Raw genomic sequence first — 25,504 nt, 5'->3', positions numbered from 1 at the left:
ACAAAACCTTCCTAACTCATAAGAGGCTATATAAATTGGCTCAGAGCAGTACTGTTCCTAGAGAGAGGTCCAGAGACACATTTTATCTATCAATAGAAAAATACAATCAAGGATGTATCCCTTCAGAATTGTGTTATAAAATCTATCCCTGACGTAGGCATGGAGAAAACTGTGTAAGAGAAATATTAAATATAATTATAATAACAGGAGAATACAAAGTCAGATTCAGAGAACTTGAGGGAAGTGGTCATTATTATTGGGTTTGCTAGTTAAGGTGAACTTGGCAAAATAAAATAATAATGATTTATTTAGTGGATTCGTTGTATAACACATGAAGAAACAGATCTTTGCTGGGATTACAAAATATAGTGGTAATTCTAACCACCTAAATATTGGCCTTGTCAGATGCAGTGAGAGTTCAAATACTGTGTAAAACCCAGATGAAAATATACTGAAAGTGGGGGTGGGGGAATTTTTTATCTGCAGGGCACTTTAGCAAACTGTTTTTGCAATTTCGGGACAGTAGATATCTTCAGATGTGCAGGTCCCTAGTTAGTGCTGTACTACATAACCTGCTGCTGCAACCTGAAGCACATAAAGACCTGGGAGCTTCACCCAGTGACAATGTTTACAAAGCAGGCAGGAGAAGGAATGTGTCCCACAGAGAACATTGTCCCCAATATACAAAAGATATACAAGATAAAGACAATCATCTGCCCTCTAAGGTCACTTCCATTTTGCCCTGGATTTTCTAACTGCATGGCCATTTCTCTTAGCCCTACTGCATCCTTTGTTCTGAAATGTCATAAGGAAATGGAGAAATTTTGTTTAATAAATTTCCTTGCTTGCTAATATGAAGTTTTGTCTCTCTATATAAGAAAATTCCAGACCTCTAAGTCACTGATGCACCCTCTGAGTTTCCTAAGCACCAGCATTCAACAAGGCAGCAGTTCAGACAGGACACAGGCAGCCTTCACTGCCACTTACAACAACAGTTCCCTGCTTAGCTGGATCACAAATCTGTTTTGCAGTATCTCTCTTGTTGAAAGCTTTAGACATCTTGGCTGCTCTGATGTCAGCATCAATTCACAATATTAAGTCCACAGGCAGGGATTCTACTTCTGCCAACTAAGGCTTGGATAAGGTTATCACCTGTTAAAACCCAACAGGACCTACCTGCACTTTTGTGTAGGTAGTGATTCACCTTCTGCACATTCCTCAATTGTAGCTAATGGCTTGTGCCTGAGATCCACCAGAGTTGAGTGTGAGTTCTAACTTACAAAGACAACTGCTGTCCTTGGGATTATGTTACATGCTAAGAGTCTCAGATGATTTGGCTCCAAAATAAATAATATCATCTATATTACAGGCTCAAGAAATGAAAATAAATTGCCTGGGGAATAGTAAGTACTTACCAAAAGTTTGGCAAAGTAGACTACTCTTGAGTCTACATTTCTTGGTGGAAGTAGGGAGAGATCAGGAGATGAATAATTCAAATCAATGAATGTGTTTTCTGGTGTTATTTTTCATTCACTGGAGGACTATGTGAGGGAAGCTGAGTACCAATTAAGGATCTTACAGTGGTGTGTGTGTGTGGTTAAGTCTCTGGAGTCATTTGCTCAGGTTTGAATGCTTGTCCAAAAGGACAAGGGTAGTCTTTGTCACAATATCAGAAACACACCCTTCCTCTCCACCACAGCTCCAGGACTCAGTGAGCCCCAGACTGGCCTTGACTCTAGGATGCTAACCCTGCCTGTCCAGGAATCTTATTTTCCTCTTTGTTTCTAGAATTTGGTGTGTTTGTGACTCCAGTATCACCTTCAATGGGGACATTTCAGATCTGTGAATGTTTGGAGATATAAATTAAAAATGTTTCAATAATGAGTATGAAAACCCATCTTCGAGAAAGCTGACGGTGAAGGACAATCTGAATTGCATCGTAATCTTGCTTAATGTTTAGTCTAGACACCATGATTAAAGATGATTATGTCAGGGCCTTAACAAGCTCAACATGTGTCCTTCCATTTTGTGGGTTTGTAGAAATCACACTCTATTCAACCCCATCACATCTGATTACCTCCATCTGTAGGAAGGAATCCTAGAGAGGACAATTTACAAACCGAAGCCCAACAAGGATTGAGAAGGGGTTATATTACCAAGCTACCTATGTCAGAGTTCCATTTCACCTTTATAGTTTCAGTTGTCACAGACCTGACACAGCACACAGAGGAAAACTCCAGGACTTTCAACATGATTTTGAAGGTAGAATGGAGACACCAGGTATACAATGACATCTTCCTTTTTCCAGGTATAAGAGTGAGTTGTATTTGGCTGAGAATTTGTCTTAGGGTAAGCAAGTTTTCTTGTACCTGCATACATCTGATCCCACAGGTGTGAGGCTGGTTGGACATAGTTCCCCTGGGTATCTAACTACAGCCACCTGCTTTCCCCCTTCTTCCTAGTTAGCTTTTTGGAATATTCAGGGGGAACTGATGGAGAAAGGTCTCTTCTTTGGGAGACTACACCTCCCATCATAGACTATAGGGAGAGAAAAGGGTGGAGATTCATGTGAGCAGTAAATTGACAGGTGAGAAGCAGTCACACCCCAGAGAGATGAGTTGGGCATAAAGCATGCACCTTATCAAGAAGAATAGAACCAGGAGCCTGGAGATGGTTCAGTGGACAAGAGCCCTTACAGAGGACTCAGGTTCGGTTCCCAGAACCTACAGGGTTCTTATATACCCACATAGCTCCAGTTCTAGGGAACATGAGGCCCCAATACATTCAGTGGCTCATTAAGCAAGACTTGAGTGTACTCGGTTCTATTGTCTGTCATCAGTGCCCTATCTGGTGTGAACACATCTGTTTACACCTCCCTAGGAGAACTCACAAAACAGTTAAGCCCTCAAAGTTGCCCTGTTTAGAGTCTGTAGTTAATGTGTGGGTGTTTTATTGTCTGCATCTCAAACATTATAAATTCTATGAAAATACTAGCTGGTTTTTCTTCTTAGTATTGTGTTCCTATCCCCTGTGGTGTAAGGTATATATTTGGCAGATAACTTTTGAGGAGAGTAGATGTTGCAAAAGTGTCTATAATATAACCTTTCTATGATGATTTGATTTTTTTTATAACTTAAGTTGTCTATTCTCACAAACTTGTAAATTAGATGGAAAGCTTTATGCTATATTTGTATCAGGATGAAATTAAGTCTCTCTGCTTTTTAATATACCAGAGGCATCTAAGAACAATTTTCACAAACAACAGGAGTTATTGATCACTCCTGACAGCTCAGGCTGGAATTAGCACATGGTTGGGGAGTGTCTGGAAAGAGCTGGTTGATTTGCTGCTGGGTCACATTTTAGTCATCTTTTGTCTCTCTTTCCTTATGTCTGGATATTTTAAAATGTTATTCAAGAAATTACTTTAAAAAATTTCAGTCCTTTCAATCCATCACATTTTAACACAGTAATCTGCTGGGCAACTGCAGAATATAGGTTTATATATTAAATATGTAGAATTGCTTGTACTAAATCAATTCAGTGTATCAGGCCTGCACTGAGTTACAAGCAGAGGTCTGAAAATTTTTTTTTTTTATCTTTCAGATGTGTCTTTAAAATCCACAATTATTTCTTATCATGCCACAGAAGGAAAATGGAAAAGGATTCTATGAGGTGCCAGCCTCACAGAGGCCATTGCTAGGTGGTCTTTTCTTCCCCTGGACTGGCTTTTGTGCCCTGTAATTGAATTGAATCTGCTTCTCCAGCCAATCCTTCCAGACAGCTTCTCATCTGAGAGCTCTGGAGATGTATTGCACTAATACATCGTCCAGATGACAATGTGATGGTGATACATGGGAAGATCCATCTTCAGAGTTCCAGGCCAAGACAAACGCCTGGCACCAGAAGGCAGGCAAGCCTACTCCAGAAAGAAATGTTTAAAAACGGCGATGGGAGGAAGGTGGAGGAACTCTAAAGAAGAGAATTCTTTTAATGAATCCCATGATCCTTTGCACTACCAAGACCAGTTTTCAAGACATTAATGTGGCTTGAAATTCACTGATTGGTGAATTTATGAAGAAGGAATGTGAGTTTTGTGATGAAATACAGCTATACACATACACTGCCACCCCCACCAAACCCCCACTCACCCCACCCACCTACCCACATCCATAGCCCCACACAAATCCCCCACTCTACTCCCACCCCACATACTCTCACCCACTCCTACACACTCACACCTAATCCCACACACCTCTATACCCCCACCTTCATATTCTCCCACCTGGGGGAGTCTGTGGGAGACCAGCTCCAACCTGCTCCCACCTATTGAAGGGTTCTTAGTTGGAGGAGAGAGGAATGAGAAAATATTAGATAGAAAGGTAGACCTAGACAACAAGGAGAAAAACAGAGATGCAGGATAGCTTCGGGAGTGCCTTGGGTCAATACCCAACAGCCTCAGGCATTTATTTAAAGGGGCTTTTTATACAAATGCCAAGGGGATCGGCAAAAGAATCCCCCCTTACAAGATCAAAGCACACCACATAGCCAAGTGTAGACCATTCAAAACACTTGGTAACCACGCTAGTGGTCAAATCATCCCATGATGCAGCCCTGCTGGGTAAGGCAAACCCAGATTTCTCTTACCCTGAGTAAGTTCTCACTAGGAAGCCTCTGTGGGTCTCCACACCCACCCACACCCACACAGCCATATACCCACACCCACCACACTCACCCATACACACACTGGATGTAAGAAATGCAGATTTATATATAAACTTTTATGTGCAATCAATGTTATAATTTAACTCCTTGGCCAGCCTGGTAAAATTAGTCTCTCCCCACTTCATGAAACATTTCATTTTGTTGGGAGATATTTCACTAATTTTGATCCTTTTGAAAAGAAAAAAATTCCTTTGTAACAATTGCAGAGGAGGTGGGAAAGCCATATCATCCTAGTAAACGCTCACTGTAACACCCCTGGATGTTTTGTCAAGCTGCAACTGTGTTGCATAGTAAACTATTATCAGATGACTGACTTCTGCTCCTGATACTCTTATCATCCTTTCACATTAGCTCTGTCTAGGAGGTTAAGGACATAAAACATAGGGAGACTTGGTTCCTTTATTCTGTTCTAATCCCTCAGGAACCTGTGAGCAAGAGTTTTTTCTTTATTTTATAATCTTTTTTTCCTACAATACAGAATAAAAGTAGGAAAATATTTTCAACAAAAATGGAAACAAAAACCAAAGCAAATCAAAGCAAACTCTGTGTCCCTCCTCCAGCGCATCAGTCTTGTCCTTCTTCCTCCTTACTCACAGGCCACTGAGTTCTGAATGAATAATTTAAAACTTATTTCTAGAAGCCAGTCTGGGCCTTGCTCAGTAAACATTCTCTCCTTTCATTTCTACTTAGAAAAGACAAAATTCTAGATACTACCTGTTGGTAATGTTGTGCTATATGCTGTGAATATGTGTTGCTCTGACTGGTTGATAAATAAAGCTGTTTGGCCAATGGTGAGGCAGAATAAGGTGAGGTGGGGCATTCCAACTAGAGAGAGAGGAAGGAGAAAGACAGAACAGAGGAGACGCTGCCAGTCACCACCATGGGAAGCAAGATGTAAAGTACCGGTAAGCCATAGACATGTGGCAAAGCATAGGTTTATAGAAATGGGTTAATTTAAGGTATAAGAGCTAGCTCGCAAGAAGCCTGACATGGTCATAGCTTTAAAATAATATAAGCCTCTGTGTGTTTACTTGGGTCTGAGTGGATGTAGGACACAGGCAAGCCACCCAAGGAAAACTTCCAACTACAACTACCTCACCAGCTTCTAAATGAAATTGCCACTTCACATTGATTTACTTTATCACAGAAGAGCATTGTATTTTATTGCTCCTCAAACAGATTCAAGAGAAAAATAAAATATATGAGAAATGTTAACAATGAGAGCTAATAGCATAGATCCTTAGTTGATCTAATTGTATTTATGTTGATGTGGTAAAATACACTGACAAGCAACAACTTAGGGAAAGGGGACTTATTTCAGCTTATAATTCCAGGTTATAATCCACCATGGTGGGGAAGCCAAGGAAGAAACTTCAGACATCTTGTCCTAACCTATCTGCCATCAATAGAACAGTGAAATTAATTCGTGCGTGGTTGCTTGCTTGCTTGCTTGCTTGTGCTCAGTTTTGCAGGGCATGTGGACCACAATGATAGCACCTAAAGAAAGTTGGACAGATGGAGCCCAAATTGTTTACACTGAGATTAGATTGGATACATAAATCAGGCAAGATGATGTCAGCACATAAACAGCTCCTGGACAAAGAAATAAATATAGGGTGCCTAAACAGGTGACCTTTAAAATGACTGGTTGGTTCCTTCCACCCTTTTCTAGGGTTCTGCAGTTTTCTGCTTTAAAAGATGCTTACTGCTTAATAATAAATGAGTTCCTGCTTGACTTGACTCCCTGAGGCGTCTAATTGTCTCCAGGACAAGAGGGAGGCAGGGGAATGGGTGAGCAGTGCACTTAACTTTCCTCGGACCAGTCCATCCTCATTTGGGGGGGCTAAGACCCTACACAGTTTTATTTTTTGATTTTTTTCCACTTTCATAACTTTTACCGGAACTCCTTGCCAAGGGAATGGTGCTACCCATAGTGGGCTTAGTCTTCCTACACCAATTAACATAATTAACACAACCACTCATGGGCCAACTGAATATAGAGAATTATTTATTGAGACTCTCTTTCCAGATTAGTCTAGGCTGTGTCAAGGTTGACAAAGTTGACATAAGTTTGGAATGAACATTCTTTTAAATTTTTTACTTCGGATATAATTGTCCATTCATGATATTATCATTTCCATTTTATAGATGGAGAAACTAAGGATACAATCTGCTTTAAAATCCTCCCTAAGTTCAGCCCTGTGGAGTGGCATAGGAGGGAACTGAAACCAGGTATCTAAGTATTAGCTAGGTCCTCTTAAGCACTGAGCTATGTTGTCTCTTTAAAAAGATCTTGATAATTACAAAAATGATGTTTGCTCTTTCTATAATTTTATTGGGAAGGATATAGTCATGTATGTTCTAAATGTAAAATTAACTCTCCATTACATTAGCTTTGAAAATATAAACCACTAAATGTAGGTTTATAAGTCAATAGTAAGACTATAGAGTCCTGAATTTTTATCTCTCAACAAATTCAATCAACAAGTATTTATTAAATGAGTTCTCTGCAACTATAACTTCCTGGACCGAGTCCAAACCTGAGTGTGAAAAGGACAGCATATATGCAAGCAAGGTTTATTAGAGTGTCAATAACCCAAGATGTTAGAGTCATTCTAATTTCCTACTAGTGTAGTGATTCTGAGTTGTGTTTAAATAAATGTCTCATTTAGAACATGTCACAGTATAGTTAAAATTCAGCACTGATGTATGTTCTTCATTTGGACTGAAGGAAAATGGACTTAGTTTTCTTCTCTGGAAAATTCCTCAAAAGATCCTTACTCCAAACTGATCATGTGACCTTTTTACATTGTCATCAACACTTTGGGTCTTGAGTTTTTTTTTTTTTATTTTAATAAAAATGCTTATTAAAATATTCTGTCTTTCTTAATCATGAAAATCTCAGTGTAGGATTTGGAATTCTGTAGAATTCCCTGACAATTCCATTGTTTCTTTACTAAAAGCAGCTTTGATGAACACACACTTACATTTATGGAGGTGAAGGACCAAACTGTATTTTCACTGATTGTGGGTTCGATTGATCAGCATACCCTGGGGTCAAATGAACAGTTTAGGCTCCTTCCTTTGTGAACATGGCCCATGATTTATAAGACTGTATGAAAATCAATGGACAAATGTTACACTAATGTGTTTGAGCTTTCCTGGAACCAATGGAGTAATGAATAACCATTGCTAAATATCAACACCATACACAGGCTTTTTGTAGGGTTACCCTGTTTACTCCTGTTCTCCCTGGATCTTTAGAATGTCTTTTCCCCATGGACTTTGACCTCAGCTTGAGTTATCATGCAATAGCCAACCACAGTAAAATTATATATTCTAAGATAATAAAATTTAACCAAGTTAATTACTTTTTTATACATACTTACCTATAACGTAAACATGTAATTTCTAATGCATATAACATGACATTAAACTATTGGGAGAAGACTCTGGAAAATGCTTAATTTTCTGCTGTAAATTTGCCATTATCTTCTCTTTCAATCCAGGAACTGAGGGGAGACATTACCTCTGATGTCTCTGTCTTTTTTATTGCCCTGCCTCTTTCAGACTTGCACAAAATCAAGTTCCACAAAAAGGGAAGAGAAGAGAAAAGAATGGAAAAGAAAAGAACAGAAAAGAATCTTTTGTAAAATGCTTGATGGGTTTGTTTTCTTCTATCATGTGGATAAGTCCTTTTCTCTGAGAATGGGGAATTTTTTTTATATCAATTCATTGTATCATCAGGCCCATTGTTTGGTTTTACATGTGTGTTAAAATACTAAAATTTTCCTGCTTGCTATATTTAAATAGCAGGCATTAACAGTTCTGAATACAAACAATTTTGCCCACCAATAGCCAAAGGAAAGTAGCAGGGACTTTGCAAACAGACGAAGTTAAAATTATAAAGAAAGTCTCAGAACAAAGAGGTAATTTTAACTGCATCTATGAATTATTGGTGTGCAATCTTATGGTAAAAGTTTAACTTGGCATCATTATGCAGATTCATTCTTTATATAATTATCCATTATGCAAAGCCATTATGGAAATTCACAGAAGCCCCACATCCAGGCTACTCCACAATGGAGCTGGAGCCACAGCCTGCAATCTGAAGATCTAGTATTGTTGAAATATCATCAGCATAAATTGCTAGTTTTACTGATTTTTTTTCTTCCTTTCTAACATCACAGAGCAAAGTGCAGTGTCAGGACTGCAAACCTGAAACGGTGTTTGGGTGACAGCTGCAGCCACACAAGGCTCTGTAGTGTGCAGTTTGCATGCTGTTGGCCCAGGACTCCCTTCCACAAAACAGAAACAACAGTGGATTGAAATGAAAACCAACACTTCTGGATTACACCTGTGATGACATGAGCTAATTCCACAATTATTTTAAACAATAGACTTCCACAGTGCTGTGGGATGTTCTGTATGGCAAATGTGTTGCTCTGATTGGTCAATAAATTAAACACTGATTGGTCAGTTGCTAGGCAGGAAGTATAGGCAGGACTAACAGAGAGGAGAAAAGAAAGAATAGGAAGGCAGAAGGAGACACTGCCAGCCGCTGCCATGACAAGCAGCATGTGAAGATGCCTGTAAGCCACAAGCCATGTGGCAAGGTATAGATGGATGGAAATGGATTAATTTAAGCTATAAGAACAGTTAGCAAGAAGTCTGCCACGGCCATACAGTCTGTAAGCAATATAAGTCTCTGTGTTTACTTGGTGGGGTCTGAGCGGCTGTGGGACTGGCGGGTGACAAAGATTTGTCCTGACTGTGGGCAAGGCAGGAAAACTCTAGCTACACCATAGTGTATATGGTTTTTAAGATTCACTTTCATTTCACTTCCATTTTTCTAATAGCATAATTAGCATTTTCTGTCTTTGGGTTTTATAATATACAAATTTGGAAGCTGATATGAAATAAACTGGAAAATAATATTTCATTTCCAAGTGTTTTCTAGTGTCAGAGTCAACAAATCTTTTCCTTTTTAAAGATTTATTTTATTTTTAACAATGACACTAGGTTCTATGTGCTATATACTATTGTGCTGGCTCATCTTATATCAACTTGACAAACTAGAGTTATCTGAAAGCAAGAAACCTTAATTGATAAAATGTCTCCATAATATGGGGCTATAGAAAAATCTGTGGGTCACTTTCTTAATTAATGATTGTTGAGGGAAGGCTCAGCCCATTGTGAGTGGTGCCATCCCTGGAGTGGCAGTCCTGGTTTCTATGAGAAAGCCATATCAAGCAAGCCAGTAAACAGCATCCCTCCATGGCCTCTGAGTCAGCTTCTGCCTCTAGATTTCTGTCCTGTTTGAGTTCCTGTCCTGGCTTCCTTCAGTGATGAACAGTGACGTGGAAGTGTAAGCCAGATAAACCCTCTCCTCCTCAAGTTGCTTTGGTCATGGTGTTTCATCACAGCAATGGTAACCCTAATTAGGACAACTATATGCTGTCTGAAACAGACTCAAAATAACATGTAAAATAGACACAATTCTTCATTGAAGATTTATTTATTAATTTTTATTTATTTTTGATTACTTTCATGTGATTTCATTTATTTGTTTTTTAACCTGTCTTAAATATCTTTTATTTTTATTAAGAAATTTTTTATTCATTTTTACATGCCAACCACAGATTCCTCTATCTTCCCTCCTCCCACCCCTCTAGCCTTTCCCCACAACCCACCCCTCATTCCCTTCTCCAACAAGATAAGGACTCCCACCCTCAACTGAAGAACTGAAGAATGGATAAAGAAAATGTGACACACACACACACACACACACACAATGGAGTACTACTCAGCAGTTTTCAGGCAAATGCATGGAACTAGAAAATATCATCCTGAATGAGGTAACCCAGACTCAGAAGGGCAAACATGGTATGTACTCACTCATAAGTGGATACTAGATGTAAAGCAAAGGATAATCAGATTATAACCCATAGCTCCAGAGAAGCTAACTAGCAAGGAGAACCCTAAGAGAGATGCATGCTTCACCCTGAGAAGGGGAAATAAATGAGATCTCAATGAGTGAACTAGGGGTAAGGGGTGGGCAATGGAGCATAGGGGATGGGGGATGAGAACGTTAGTGAATGGGATGATCGAGCTAAAACAGGGATGGAATGGGAGAACAATGAAAGAGATACCATGCTAGAGGGAGATATCATGGAAATAGGGAGCAACCTGGTCCAGGGAGGTTCCCAGGAATTCACAAGGATGACTCCAGCTTAGACTACTAGCAATAGTGGAGAGGGTGCCTGAACTGGCTTACCCCAGTAATCAGATTGGTGAATACCCTAACTGTCATCATAGAGCCTTCATCTGAAGATTTATTTTTATATGCAATAAATGAGAAAAAGCAAATAATATACAATACATGGTTAAAATTGAACCTGGAGCTCATGATTCATCTGGGCAGGTGGCTGAGTGTACCCTGAGGGCCTTCTTCCCCAGCACCAGGGAGAATCACAGCTGCTTTGATTACAGTTCTGTGCCACCATGTCTGGCATTATATGAGTTTAGGGTATCCCAACCTACATCCCTACACTTGTGGAGCAAGCATTTCACTCACTGACCCACTTCCTAGAACCGAAAGTAATTTTTGAGTTTGTAGTCTCATTTGGGTGAAACTATGTGGATTTCACCCAAGAGCCACCAATTGGTTCCTCAATTTTAGGAAGCTGATGGGAAGTTCTGTGTGGTCCAAGCCACAAACACATTTCAGTAGCGTATTAGCTATCAACCCTACAGAATGTTTTTGTAGGTTATGACCTCTGTCTTATGCTCTGAACTAACCATTTCACTGACTACTGTGAATCGGGTAAAAGTATTACCAACATTTTTTATTGGAAGCATAAAGAAGTTCACTCTTTAGCCTATAAAAGTAGTGTTGGTCAGAGGAAGTGCTGGTTCTCAAGCCCAGTGTTAATGAGATCAAAGTACAGAGTCTTGAGCTCCATGTTGCATGCACAGTGTGATCCTGAAAATTCTCCAGGAGTTAAGGACTTAGCTAAAGATGGGAGGAAGCAGTCACGTTCCACATAAGTCAACATCAAACTGTCTACAGGGTCAGCAATTACTTTCTCATAATTTCTTTGACTTCACAAAACAGTTTTTTTTCTGGTAATTTCACACATGCTTTACACACACACACACACACACACACACACACACACACACACACACACACACAATGAAGTCCTTCTTTAGAGCTATTCTATAAAACTAAATAAAATGCTTTTCTTTGTTTTCCTTTTTTATTCCTTGATTCTTTCCTTAATTTTTGTTCCTTCCCTTCTCTTTCTTTCTTTCTCTTTCTTCTTTCTTTCTTTCTTTCTTTCTTTCTTTCTTTCTTTCTTCCTTCCTTCCTTTCTTTCTTTCTTTCTTTCTTTCTTTCTTTCTTTCTTTCTTTCTCTCTTTCTTTCCTTCCTTCCTTCCTTCTCTCTCTCTCTCCTTTCTTTCTTTCTCTTTAGTTTGCTTATTTTATTTCATTTTTGTTGAAGGAAGAAGTAAATGCTTGGGTTTTGGCTGCCCTCCTCAACCTCTTCCTCTCTCCATCTCCTCTTCAACCTCTTCCTCTCTCCATCTCCTCCTCAACCTCTTCCTCTCTCCATCTCCTCCTCAACCTCTTCCTCTCTCCATCTCCTCCTCAACCTCTTCCTCTCTCCATCTCCTCCTCAACCTCTTTCTCTCTCCATCTCCTTGACTCGCAGCCCCATCTAATCCCTCCCTTCCGCAATGCTCTTTTCATTCCTTGTCCTAAAGTCATATACATTCTTGTGTTTACTAGAACTTCAGAGAAAGTCATCTGGACAGCTGATTTGCTGATTATTCTACCATAGCAGATCAATGGTGTCCCATGTATACACTGTCAGTTGCAATTAAGTAAGCAGTTCATTCCAGAGTTGGGGCAGGACATAGACAAGAGCCCAGCACTTTGTAATGCCAGATCACACAGATATATGGCAGGCAAATCATATAAGGTCATAGACTCACAGACACACCCCTTATTGACTAAGTTAAGAACAATTTGAACATCTAAATGATTAAACAGTAATGAATTACAAACAAGCAGGGACATTTTTCAAAATGTTGCTAATCTACTAACAAAAGTATTTTAATAAATAAATAAGGAATGGGGTGCTATGAATGTCTTGTTGGCAGCACACTATTAGGAACTAACTGGTACAGGAAGAAGTGTTGCTGAGCTACAAAGAAGGCATCCGTTCCATCAGCAGAGAAAAGTGGGGATGATGAAGGATTCACAGTGATCACCAAGAAAGGGAAGATTGACAGCAGAGGATGATTGCCTGTCATGTCATGAACTCTCCCTACTGTTTATTGGAAGCATGGTGTGAGGGAAGGAAGAAACCATACAGTCTAGAAATCAATTAGCTCCATGATTGGTGAGCTGAAATTAAAGCTGCCAATGAGGGAAGGGTGGATGTCATATGCCTCTCAGTGGGACACCTGAGAAAGGACACAATCTACTTAGTTCCTGATAGCTACAGCTATCTCATGGCCAGGAGGAAACAAGATATTACTCTGAAGTAGGAGCATGCTATTTTTTAAAAAGTGAACATTGTTGAAACCTGAAGCCAGAAGAATCCACCTCCAAAGTGGAAGGTGTTAACACTGACCTAGGGCTAAAAAACAGTTCAGGGTCCTGACTCCTTCTGTATTTGAAGAAAATGTCTGCTCAAGAGTACAGTGCTGTGTTAGGAGGGCAAAAACACTGGATTCAGTCATCAATGTAAGATTCGGTGTTAAATTTTCTGCCATTGAATAGCCTTGAAACTCACTCTGTAGACTAGGCTAACTTTGATCTCATAGCCATCCACCTACTTCAACCTCCTAATTGATGGACTTATAGGTCTGTGCCACCACATAAGGCTTGAAGCTAAGACCCTTGAGATTTTGTAAATTCTTTATAAACAAAAAGAAAAATATCTAGATATAAAGAAAACCAAGAAATAAATCATCTTATGAAAAAATATACACCCCCTGACTTAATTATAGTTCACTCTGAGAATTCTGAGTATACCATGCTGCAGAAATGATATATGCTCAGGGGAATTAGCTTGAATGTGGATACATAGTGTGCATTCTCATGAAATCTGTACTGGGACAGGTCTAGGGCAGTCACACTGTTGAGCTATGATACTGGGTGCACTAAGTGTACCTGGATGTAATGTGCTCTTTCTATGATGGGCTGATCAGGTTGTAATGCCCTCATAGATTTTAAGTTAGCCTTTTGTCAACTTGACATAGCTAGAATCATCTAGAAAAAGGAAATATCAATTGAGGAATTGCCTCCTCATATTGGTCTGTGGCCATGTCTTTGGGATATTGTCTATAATGATGATTGATGTGGAAAGGTCAACCCATTGTGGGTAGTACCACACCTGAGGAAGTGTTCCTGAGGTATATGAGAAAGTAGGCTGAGATGGGGAGTTCCTTCATGGTCTCTGCTTCAGTTCCTGCCTCTAGGTTCCTGACCAGTTCTTGCCCTGACTTCCCTCAGTGAAGGAATTTTGAGCCAAATAAACTCTCTTCTCTCCAAGTTGCTTTCAGTCATGTGCTTATCCCAGCAAGAGAAAGCAAACTAGGGCACAGGCTAAGCAGCTTGCAGAGAAATAAACCATGAATATAAATGAATTAAAGAATTCATTGATCCAAAATCTCAGGTGAAGCACACAGCAGACGGAGGTAGCATGAGTGTGGCAATTCCTACTTCCAGGGCTGCTTGGGGCATGATCATGTCAGGGCTTTACATGTCTATAGATTAGGGAAGATCAGAGTAAGCCACCATCTGAGACCTGCTAGGAACCACTCAATCAATCATGGATGAGGCACTAAGAATAATTAAAGAAACTGGTAAACAAAACAAAATGAAACAAATTATGTTGCATGTGTTCAGAACCCAACCATGGCTTCTGCTGAGAGCGCTAAACCTGTTCGTGTACTGACAGCTACTTTTAGGTACATATTCTTCCATGACATAGCAAAGGGGAACAGCAGATAATGCAGAACATTGATGTTTCTTAGGCAAAAAGTAAACGAATAAGTGAAATTCACAATTTTGCTTTCAAGTATAAATATATAAGTTAATAGAATTATCAGGCATGCTTCATGAAGCAGCATTGGAATGTAGACCTTAACACATTATAATTTGAAATTTATGAAAATATTCTCAGAGTCCAGCTATTCATAGATAATTATTAATGTTTATGCTAATTTTACTCATTTTCTTGGTATGCCAGGATCGGAAAAATGAATCTGTGCCATTTAATTTATAAACCCAATCTGTCTTCCTTCAGTTTGTGATGCTATCTGTAATCTTTATTCTAATAACTTCAGTAACTGGCATTCTTGTTATTTAATTAAACTAAAATATATCCAAGAATATATGAAAAGGCAAATGTGCGTGGCAAGCAAGCACAGTAAAATGGGAGCATTAGCTCCAAAATACTAATCTAAAATTATATGTAGATAGAAATTGTGTGCTTCATTCTCACAAAACTCATAATGCCATCAGATTTAATCCCTAGGAGATGATTAAGAATCATTGGTACATTTGAATATTACCTGATAATTCTCAAGGTACATTTACATCTATTATTTCATTCAAGTCCCATCATACCTGAGATGCTAAGCTGAAAAAAGAAAGCTGGTTACTGTGAGATGGGAGGCATAAACACAAGACATCTGCTGCACACAGTGTAACATATTAATGTTCTCACACCTTTCTTTGAATCGTTCTTTATTTTTTAAAATTTATTTACTTTTTTATTTGATGTGCGTTGGTGTTTTGCCTACAGGTAAGTCTGTGTGAGAGTGTCAGATCTTGGATTTACAGAGAGTTGTGAGCTGCCATGTGAGTGCTGGGATTTGAACCAGGTCCTTTGGAAGAGCATTCAGTGCTCTTAACTGATGAGCCATCTCTCCAGCCCTGGTACTGTTACATTCTACTCTTAGAAAATTCAAAGAGAACAGATTCTGAGGTTCTCAGGATGCAAACAGTGGCAACACACTTATTAGCTAGCTAGTTCTAACTGTTTGAGAGTGTATAGGCTTCAAGCTATCACACATCTTATAAATACACATGACTCTGTCAATCGAAAAAATAACTAGAGTAGGAGATAGCAGAAAGCCAGTCAGGGACTGGATGATTCCAAGAATAAGCATTTTAGCCCAGAAACCTGTGCATCAGATACCTGGCCTCAGTTTGTGCCACTACTGGCCTATGGAGAGCCTACCATGATGTAGGATGTTCACATATCAGTTTTGTGGTTTCTGTCAAGTGAGGTGTTGTCAGTCAACAATACACTCAAACTTCAGAACTGTTACAGGGGCATGATACTGCATAAGTGTACAATGCTGGTATATTGATTTTCTCTTCCATTAATAGCAATAGTTAGCACACAGTGTGGGTGATTCTCATTAGACCCACTGCGTAAATGAGGCAACTGGAAGACACTTAAGGACGAACAGTATTAAATAAAGCATTAGCAGATGAAGTAGATGTTCCAAGTGTGCTCTTTCTACGCCTACATAAAATGTTCCCTTCTGATTTTATTAACAGCAGTTTCATTGCTTGCTCCAGCTTTGTTGAAGTTTTTTCTTCCAAAAATAAAAGAAAAACAACTGAAATAAAATTGTATTATTCTGAGAAAGTGGTGTGATCCTAGACAATGAAATAACACCTTCACTTTCAAGAAATGCTCAAAGCTACAGGGTGAAAACTTTTACTTTATTTTGATTTATTTATTGGGGTTGGGCTGTATGCACAGGCATGTGTGCAGGTACATGCACCTGTGTGTAGACTGAGTCCAAAGGTGGACTTTTAGTGCCCTGCTCCACCACTGTCTTTATCATTCCCTCAAGACAGAGTTTTTCAGAAAAGCTAGAGCCCTGCCAAGGGCTTGCATACCTGGGGCTTCTCCTGTTACTTGCAAACTGCATACAAGCTTTGGCTTTGTGAATGCAGACCCTGGTCTATTTGCATGATGATTGTCACTAACTTGCTAAAATTGTCTTCAAGTCTTCTGGAAGATGTGCACACTGTGGTAGAAGCCACGAGTACCCAGAAATATGCCACAGACCTCATGTTACCAGTTGTGTGTTCTCTGTGTAAAAATCCCTTCCACGTTAGGACTTGTAGATCTCTTCATCAAGTAAATTTAATTCTAACCCCCAAGTCTTTGATTCTGCACAGCAGCTTGAAATCAGACCTAGCAACTCACAATCTGTATAATTCCATTCTCTCCTGATTACCTCAGCAGTGCATACTGGTTATCAACACGTGAATGTTGTTGAATAAGTTCCTCACACATTTAAATGAAAAGATTTTTTTCCTGTAGTAATAATTCCATTTGAGGCTTTTCTATTGATTTGTGATTACCCAGAATATTAAAATGTAAACAACCTTGTCTAGGAATCAAGAGGCCTTATTACTGATGGCTTGGGCCATTCATTCCTTCAGTTGTCTTGAGCCATGCTGTCTGTAGTCATAATCTCATGAAAGAGGAGAGAAATGAAAGGGCTTCACTCACTCTCTGAGCCAGCAATGCTGCAGCTCAGCACTCACCTGATGGGGAGATGTGCCTCCAGGAAATGGCAGGCTCTGGCTTCCCGGTGGCCAAACAAGTGAGAGTGACATTGGTTCCTTCATTGATGGTCATGTCATTTGAGATGTCATATATTTTCGGAGGAACTGAAAAGGCAAATATACAGTGATGAGACTCAGTATCTCTAAGACATTTTTGAAATACCCTAGAGTAATTCCATGACATCCTAATTGACAGGTTGCTGATAACCATTCTTCAGTCCTCTGGTCTTGCCTCCTGGAGAGCTCTGTAGAAACTCAGACCTCTGATAAATATTTGGTCCATTGGTTATATTTATTTTCTCCAATCATTTGATATGAAGTGCTTCAATATGAATACAATATTTAGTAATAAAGCTTTAGTATCTACTAAATTTGTACTATGAGTGCTTGTGCTGAGTAATTTACAACATGGACCTAGCTCCCCATTATACCTAGCATCATTGCTGTAATGAGGACTCTGCCATGAAAATGGTTCCTAGTATACCCACTGTGCCTGCTTGCTAACTCCTGAGCTTCATGAAACAGTGTAGGGGTGAAATGGAGGATTGTTTTAGGGTCACGGAGGTACGTGCAGCTTCTGCTTTATACCGAAGATAATGGGGCTGGACATTCTTGGAGTCAGTGTTCTAGGAGCAGAGGTAGTTTAGCAAGAACTCATGTTGGTAATAATAAGAAGCACTCCCTGGGGCAGATCACACCAGGGCTTGCCTGCCTGCCATGCTCTTGTATGTGGTGGCTCTACAAGGGTGAAGGGGAAACATCCTGGGAGCTTTCTGATACTTTAGACATGGGAAACTTTTATCCCAGACTTTTATTCTGAAATATAATTTGTTAAATGTTGGATAAAAAAACTCTAACTAAAACAGTAATTTAAAACATAAAATAAATATTCTAGGATTAAACTGTCCTATTCTGAAAAGCCAGTTGGTCTGATTTAATCCTCCACATCATGGGTCTGTGGTCTCTGCTGGTGGCCAGTCTTGTAGAACAAGCACTTTGAACTGTCTTAGCCTCAGAGTCTCCACTGAGGTGCAGAGACAAAAATTGGATGGATACTCCATGGCCACAGTGGTAATATGTGAGCCAGCACAGGCTCAGAGGTAAGAAAGGAACCTGGCATCAGCGTCCCTGTTCTAGTTGACCAGTGTGGTACACATGGGTGACACTGGGGTTTAGCTTCAGAAGTGTTCTCAAGCATCGTCATCCTGACAGTGATGTTATCACTCTGACAATGATGTCATCACTCTGACAATGACATCATCACACTGAAAATAATGTCATCACTCTGACAATGTCCTCACAACTTAGACGATGCTATTTTCACTGTGACCATGACGTCATCACTTTAATAATGTACACAGCTGGCATGTGGCAGCTTAATTTATGCTTGACTTTAAATAATTGCAATATTTTGATGATGCCAGTGAAATTTAAGTAAGAGAGAATTAGTCACCTTGATGGATTAGAAAACTGAACTTTCCTGAAGGGTCATTTGAATTATCCCATTCAGGTCTGTATTTTTCAATAGCTACTTTAAAGTCCTGTAGCTAAACATTGTAATTTTAGAATAAGTTATCTATTTTTATATTATCTTTGAATATTTTTCATAGAACCAGAGCTGTACCACAAGAAAATCAAGTTGATATATTTGTAACCATAGGCATTGGTTCATGTGAATGAGGAAGAACATGGCTGCTGAGTACCACGTGAGTGTCTCCAAATGACACATTTTAAATACATTATCATCAAGCTCTTTACTTAGCTTTTCTCCTGCAAACAACAACAACAATAACAGTTCTAAACTGAATTTCTTTTTGGTTTAACTGAAATAAACAGAAATAGAGAACTTAACATTCAGGAAGAAAGATATAGAGACTTTGGGAACAGAAGAGTTACTAAAAATGAAGTTACAACACCAGAAAAATATCATTTGGGGGGTCTCGAGATGGCTCAGCTCCAAAGAGCTTGCTATATGAACAGGAGGAGCTGAGTCTGCATCTCTAGCACCCATGTGAAATGCCAGGCATGGTGGTGTGCGTCTCTAATGCCACAGGAGACATGGGGCTCCCAGGGGTTTTCTGACCACTGCAGCGGAATTGTGAGCTGCAGTTACTGTGAGACACCCAAGATTGAGAGGGAGGGAGGAGGGCACAGGACATGAACTGCTGCCCCACCCCCTCTCTCTCTCACACACACACAAGAATACACACAAACATGTACATATACAAACAAACACACACATATAAAACATGTACACTATATATAATATGTAAGATATTAGATTTAGGCATAAGTCTGCTAAACTGTGAGATACTTGTACATATGTATACATATACATACCTACATACAGGCATAAAATGAATGCCAATGTCCACTACAGAAAAATGCTAGATAGTATTTACACAGAGTTTTAATCAACTAGGATAATTTCCTTCAGAAATTCAGATGTATTAACTGACTCAAAGGTGGGCAAGAGTATGTATATTTAATAAAAATACTGCCATCCTGTGAAAATCATGGACTCTTGTCCTCTACAGTGTCCCATTTTGTCAGTCCCATCGGAGCCTATATCCACTTCTGCTGCAGCATGACACTGAGTTCATGTTAAGCATTGGTGTTTGACTAGATGTGAAGCAACCCAGTCTCTTAGCCATGCAGTTTGACTCAACATTTCACACCTAGATGTCAGCTGTGAGAGGAGGCGTGAATGCCAAGGTGTCACCTGTCATTTCAGAGGTGGCAACCACCTCCTGATACATACTGCAGAGAAGAAATATCTGGAAAGAGGGTACTAGCAAGAAAAAACTCTCTGGCTGAGTTCTTTCCCAGGATGCATCAAATGCCAGCAGCGGGTGCCGTGTGGAAACGCAGGTGACCCCCTTCTGTGCAGTTGCTGTGGAGGTGAAAACATGTAAGCATTATTGCTGAATATTCAAAATCACTGCACATTCAGCTTCCAAGACTTCCAGTTTCTACCAAATGCAGTGGAAAGAATCATTCTTGACCTCCAGAAAATACAGGAAGTTAAAATGATAATCCTCACCCCTAAGATATTTAAAGGAGAGTGAGCAGGTAGGAAAGTAACTAAGAGAGATGCTTCCCAGATCACCTTCCACATCTTTGCCAAAGCTGGTTTTTATAAAGCCCGTTGCATAACCGTTTGTGTATCTCATGCTCGGCCTCTAAGGGAGGAGAACGTCCTACCCCAGTGCCCGGCAGCTAAGGGGATGTGGGGAACGGGTCAAATGGGTGAAAGCCATAGTGGTCTTTTGAGCTGAGTGCACAGAGCTCAGGAGCTTCCCAAGGTGCACCAGTTAAAGGGGGGGGTTGTTAAGACTCTACCATGACTGGAACAGGGCAGGAGATCACAATCCTCCAAAGTCAGCCAGAGCTCATTCCTCTAGCAGCTTGTGTGTCTCTGTAATGAAGGCCACATGTGGGAGGAATCTCGACCATTCGGAGTATTTGTGTGGCTCATAGTGAACTCAGTATTCTAAGTGTTCACATAGTGACACAGAAAAAGTAAATAAATAAAAGAAAATGCTTAATATTCTGTATATGTGTTCTTTTTATCAGAATTTTATTTAATTTTGATTTTTTTGTTCTTATTTACTTTAAAATTCTCTGGGAATTTTACAGTATGTGTTCCCATCCTTTATGTACCTAGTTTATACTCCCTCAGGTGGTTTCCTATTGATGCACTTAGTCAATTAATGATTTTTAAAGCATTAGCCAAATAGCTATAGGTTTTAAAAAGTATCTTTAATTGCTATGTACATTGTTTCTGTATTTGTGATCTGGAGCACAGAAATAATTTATTCTGTGCAAAACGTATACTTCTAAATGTGAACCATGGTGTGCAAGAAGTGTGTGGGTGTGCACACCCATTCCTGAGCAATGTGGAGACCAGAGGGCACCTTGTGGAAGTCCATCCTCTTCTTCCCCCATTTAAAGAACTCGTGTCATCAGGCTGAGGCAAGAATCTTATACATCTCTCAGGCCCAAGGTTAGCTACTTTCAAACTCACATCCATTTACATTATCCTAACCTGTCTTTGTCTCCATGTCGCTTGTGGTCCTGAAACCCAGCTGCTCATTTGCACCCTTTCTTCAAACATTCATTGGCCCCAGACAGGAGATGAGTCATGCTTAGATGTGTCTCTGGACTTAGATTCTCCAAAGGTAATTTATTTCCTCTTGTAGGTTTCACTTTACCAAAAAATGAGTCAGTCTGACTTGCTGCCACCTGGGCCATCTGAGCCATCTGTCAATGTCCCTAGCAGGACATTTGGCACCGAAGAGATTTCCAGCCTGCATATCCAAACTGGGAGGTCACATGCGTCACACTTTTGGGCATTGTCCCACTGTTTGTATTGAATTTGTGAATAGGTTTTTTTTCCATGTAATATACATATTTTTCTTATTTTCTCTCTCTTGGGGATTTGATACGGGACCCTCGTTTTATTTGTGACAGTGTACACGAGGCATGCTATTCATCCTCAGTGTCTCTCTTATGCCTCTCACACTCCTGAACCCTTTCCCAGCTAGTCCAGTCCTACTTCTGTGTCCTTGTTGTGACTAGTTGAGTTTAATTAGGGTGCTTATATAAACATGGGCTTGGGGCTTCTTGATGGGACCCACGCATTTCATTTCACATGTTCAATATGCACTTTGTAAGCTCGCTATACTACCAACTCATGTTTGTTGATACAGGAGTAAGCTTTCCTTGCTTTTGTAATGATCAGCCCTAAAAAGATCACTAGGGATTGGAAAACCCCCACTAGGGCGACCCCTCTGTGCATCAGCAGAGTGTTTGCAGAAGACATTACAAGTCCATGCAGACATTTCCTAGAAGGGACAAATTAAACGTTTTGCTCTGAGGCCAGGTTACATTGCAGATGAAGCTGAATCACACATGTTGCTGAGAACTCTTACTGAGCACATGAGATGGAGATTTTGACTGCTGGCATGTCATGGGGACCTCTGAGCTCTGCCTCATGGTGCTGGGTAACTAGAGCCAAGTCAATGCTCCATCAATCTCGTGCTGTGTGGTCACAGTTCTTCAAATCACTTCATTAAAGAATGATGGCATCCTAAGTCTAGTAACTACAGATTATCCTGGGACACTGTCCAGTGTTCACAGCAACCACCATATCCCCAGCATCAATACTGTGTCTCCTACTATTGCCATATAAAATCAGGGCAGTGTTTCACAAACACACTTCATATGCTAATTCTCTGAGAGTACAGACTCTTTTCCAAAATCCTCAATATCAGGGTCCCAATGCCCCTGTCGGGACTGCCAAAAACACTAGCTCTCTCATCCTAACTTGCTCACCAGAAGAAATAAGAATGATTCTGTCTCTTTACACCATAATTGATTTCATTCTCTCCATTTTTATGTCTTCTACCCTCAGAACTTGTCACACGAACAGTGACATGAATTCCTGAGAGAACTTTTTGAGTCCTTGACATAATAGACTTTCCTGAGTGTGTGCTCCTGACTACATGTTTTCCCCTTTCTCAGATCCACACAGTGAAGTCATAACTCCAAAGCTGATGGGCATAGGAGGCACTTCAGGAATAATGTGGTCATGAGGGTGATGGGGACCAGTATAAAAGAGACCCCTGTGCACTAGGTACACCCTTGTCCTCTAAGAAGATGTGACATCTGAGGAAGGGGCCCTTCCTACCACGTGTGTCAGCATCTTTGGCCTTCTGAACCTCCAGAACAGGAAGAAATAAATTTCTGCCACTTACAAGTGACTCTTTGCTCTCTGTTGGTGCCACTGGTGTTCATTTATATATATTTTTTTATTTTTATCTTCATTTTGTAGAGCAGAAGTTGAGGCCTAGAGTAAAACCCTCTTTACTCATCTGGAACTGGAAAAGCCCTGGCATCTGTGAGATGAATATCTGTAGTGTTCACGTGTATAGTAAGCTAATGTTTCTTCAACGTTTCTGTGAACATTCCCCATGAAACTGCTGGCAGAAGTTTCTGTTCTGCCAGAAGCTCCCAAACAATGGACACAGAGACTGATATTAATTATAAATGATTGGCTGATAGCTCAGGCTTATTACTAACTAGCTCTTACAACTTAAATTAACCTATTTCCATTCATCTACATTCCACCACATGACTCATGGTTTTACCTGTCCTCCAGCATGTTCTGCTCCCTCTGTGGCCCCTGGTGACTCCTCTGACTCTGCTGCTCTTCACCCCAACATTCTCTCTGTCTCAGGCTGCCTCACACAATCTCTTTGTGCCCAGCTATTGGCCAATTAGCTTTTCATTAATAAAAGAAGCAAGACATATTTAGAATGTACAGCAGGATTATTCCACAGCAGAAACCTCTAGCCACCATGAGAAGGACACATTATAATTTTGAGAACATGGTGAAGATGCCATTATCATTTCTCATCTTGTGGATGGTCTGAGCACAGGGTTCCCCTTCAACTCATCTGTTCACCTGGTTTCTCCTGATCAATGCCTGTCATATCTTTCTCAAACTCTGAGATGGAGCTGGACAATAATCATACACATTTACTTTAGCTGAATGGGATGTTGTATTTTAGGTAGTATTATGTGTGCTAGCTACAGTGATTTTTGTTTATTTGGTTTTATTTTTGGAGATGTGCAAAGGTAGATTAAAGAACTGGTTTTGGGCTGGGGAGATGGCTACATGGGTAAAATGTTAGCTGTGTGAACATGAGGAAAAAAGTTTGGATCTTCAGCACTCATATAAAAGGGGCTTCTATTCTCAGAGCTGGGGCAGATATTGAAGGATCCCCAGGGGCTTTCTGTCCAGTCAGCATACTGAATCAGCAAGGTACAGGTCCAAGTCTCAAAATCATAACCAGCCTAACTCACAAAAATGTTGGTGAGTGACAAAGAAAGACACTGACATTGACCCGTGCCCCCACATGTACACACAGTGCACAGCACACACATACTCCCACACAAGAGCACACCTATCACTTTCATTGTTTATTCCCTGCACAGTGTAGAGGCTGTAGTTCAGAAACTGTGTTTCTGAAGCCTTTCCAAACCACTTGAGTCAACAAGTTAGAAAGAACCATATATCTTGGGAGAATTGGATTTTACTTTTCGCTCTTGATCTAGCAATAGCTGGCAGTATCAAAAGAACATTCCTCCTTCCATAGAGCTGGCACCTCCCTTTCCATCCTGGCCAGTCCCCAGAAGGTACAAGCCCATCTCTGCTTCACAGTCAACCTTCTGTAAAGGTGCTGTTCTCAAGCTGAGAGAAGAAATTGCTTCATGATTTTTTTTTCTAAATGTGCTTGTGGGTGCTTGATGGTTTCGTGGCCCACATCTAAGCGGCAAAACCACTCTCCCAGCTGACAGACTGTAACTGACGTTATAGTTTATGGCATTTTAGAGATGTGTGTAGCTTCTCTCCTCATCCCATCACTCAAAGATAGTGAAAAGAAGAAAAAAATACCACAGCATACGTTATAGATGTAAGCTTGCCAGATTCATGAATTGACTACTGATGGAATATGCCAGAACAACTTAGGGGGTAAAGAACATGTTTGAGAGAAATACATCTTCCTCTTCTAGCTCCAACTTTGAGTTATGTTGCAAACTTTAGTATTTTTCCTCATTTAAAAGCTATGCCTAATTATTTCTCAATCTATTGTGTTCTTCAGCTATTAAACAGGACAACATAGTCATCACCTGTTAGCACCCAGATGGCCACCCATACACTCACTCATTATTTTCTAAGTCCCTGCTGCATCAGAAAGGTAGTCTCAAAAGGTCCATCTCTATAGATATAGAGATTCATAACATTACTAATTATAATATGGACTCACAACACCTACAAAGAGGTGTCCACACAATGTTTTGGGACTATAAAATTACAAACTTGTTTTTTTCTGAAGGTAAGAATAGGCAAGGGTGCTGATATTTGACCACATTTTTGAAACAGAAGAAATATGAGTGGGATGTGATGATTAAAACTGTATTTTCTTGTAGCCAGGTAATGGAGAGGTACAATCTAATGAGCTTTTCCAATCCTGGGTAGGAGGAGGGGCAGACAGAGAGCTCTTAGAACAGTGGGTATATGGTCTAGTAATGAGTATTTGATACAATCCTGTGACTCCTCCTTAAATTCTGTCCTCTGGTCAGAGACTCTCTGATTCC

General features: G+C 40.1%; 1 protein-coding gene across 3 annotated transcripts in view; it reads right to left on the bottom strand.

Annotated features, from left to right (window-relative positions):
• Negr1 (neuronal growth regulator 1) overlaps positions 1–25,504 on the bottom strand; it is a 738,499-nt gene that overhangs the window by 289,766 nt on the left and 423,229 nt on the right. For all 3 annotated transcript variants that reach the window (XM_028882947.2, XM_028882948.2, XM_037207286.1), the window contains exon 3: positions 17,318–17,443. In XM_028882947.2, the coding sequence (XP_028738780.1) occupies positions 17,318–17,443 (126 nt within the window). The remainder of the gene's footprint in view (positions 1–17,317; positions 17,444–25,504) is intronic.

The sequence above is a fragment of the Peromyscus leucopus genome, chromosome 6 (genome assembly GCF_004664715.2).
Source record: "Peromyscus leucopus breed LL Stock chromosome 6, UCI_PerLeu_2.1, whole genome shotgun sequence".
In the NCBI taxonomy this organism is placed as follows: Eukaryota; Metazoa; Chordata; class Mammalia; order Rodentia; family Cricetidae; genus Peromyscus; species Peromyscus leucopus.
Note: the sequence above shows the minus strand (reverse complement) of the source record. Positions and strands in the feature narration are given on the sequence as shown.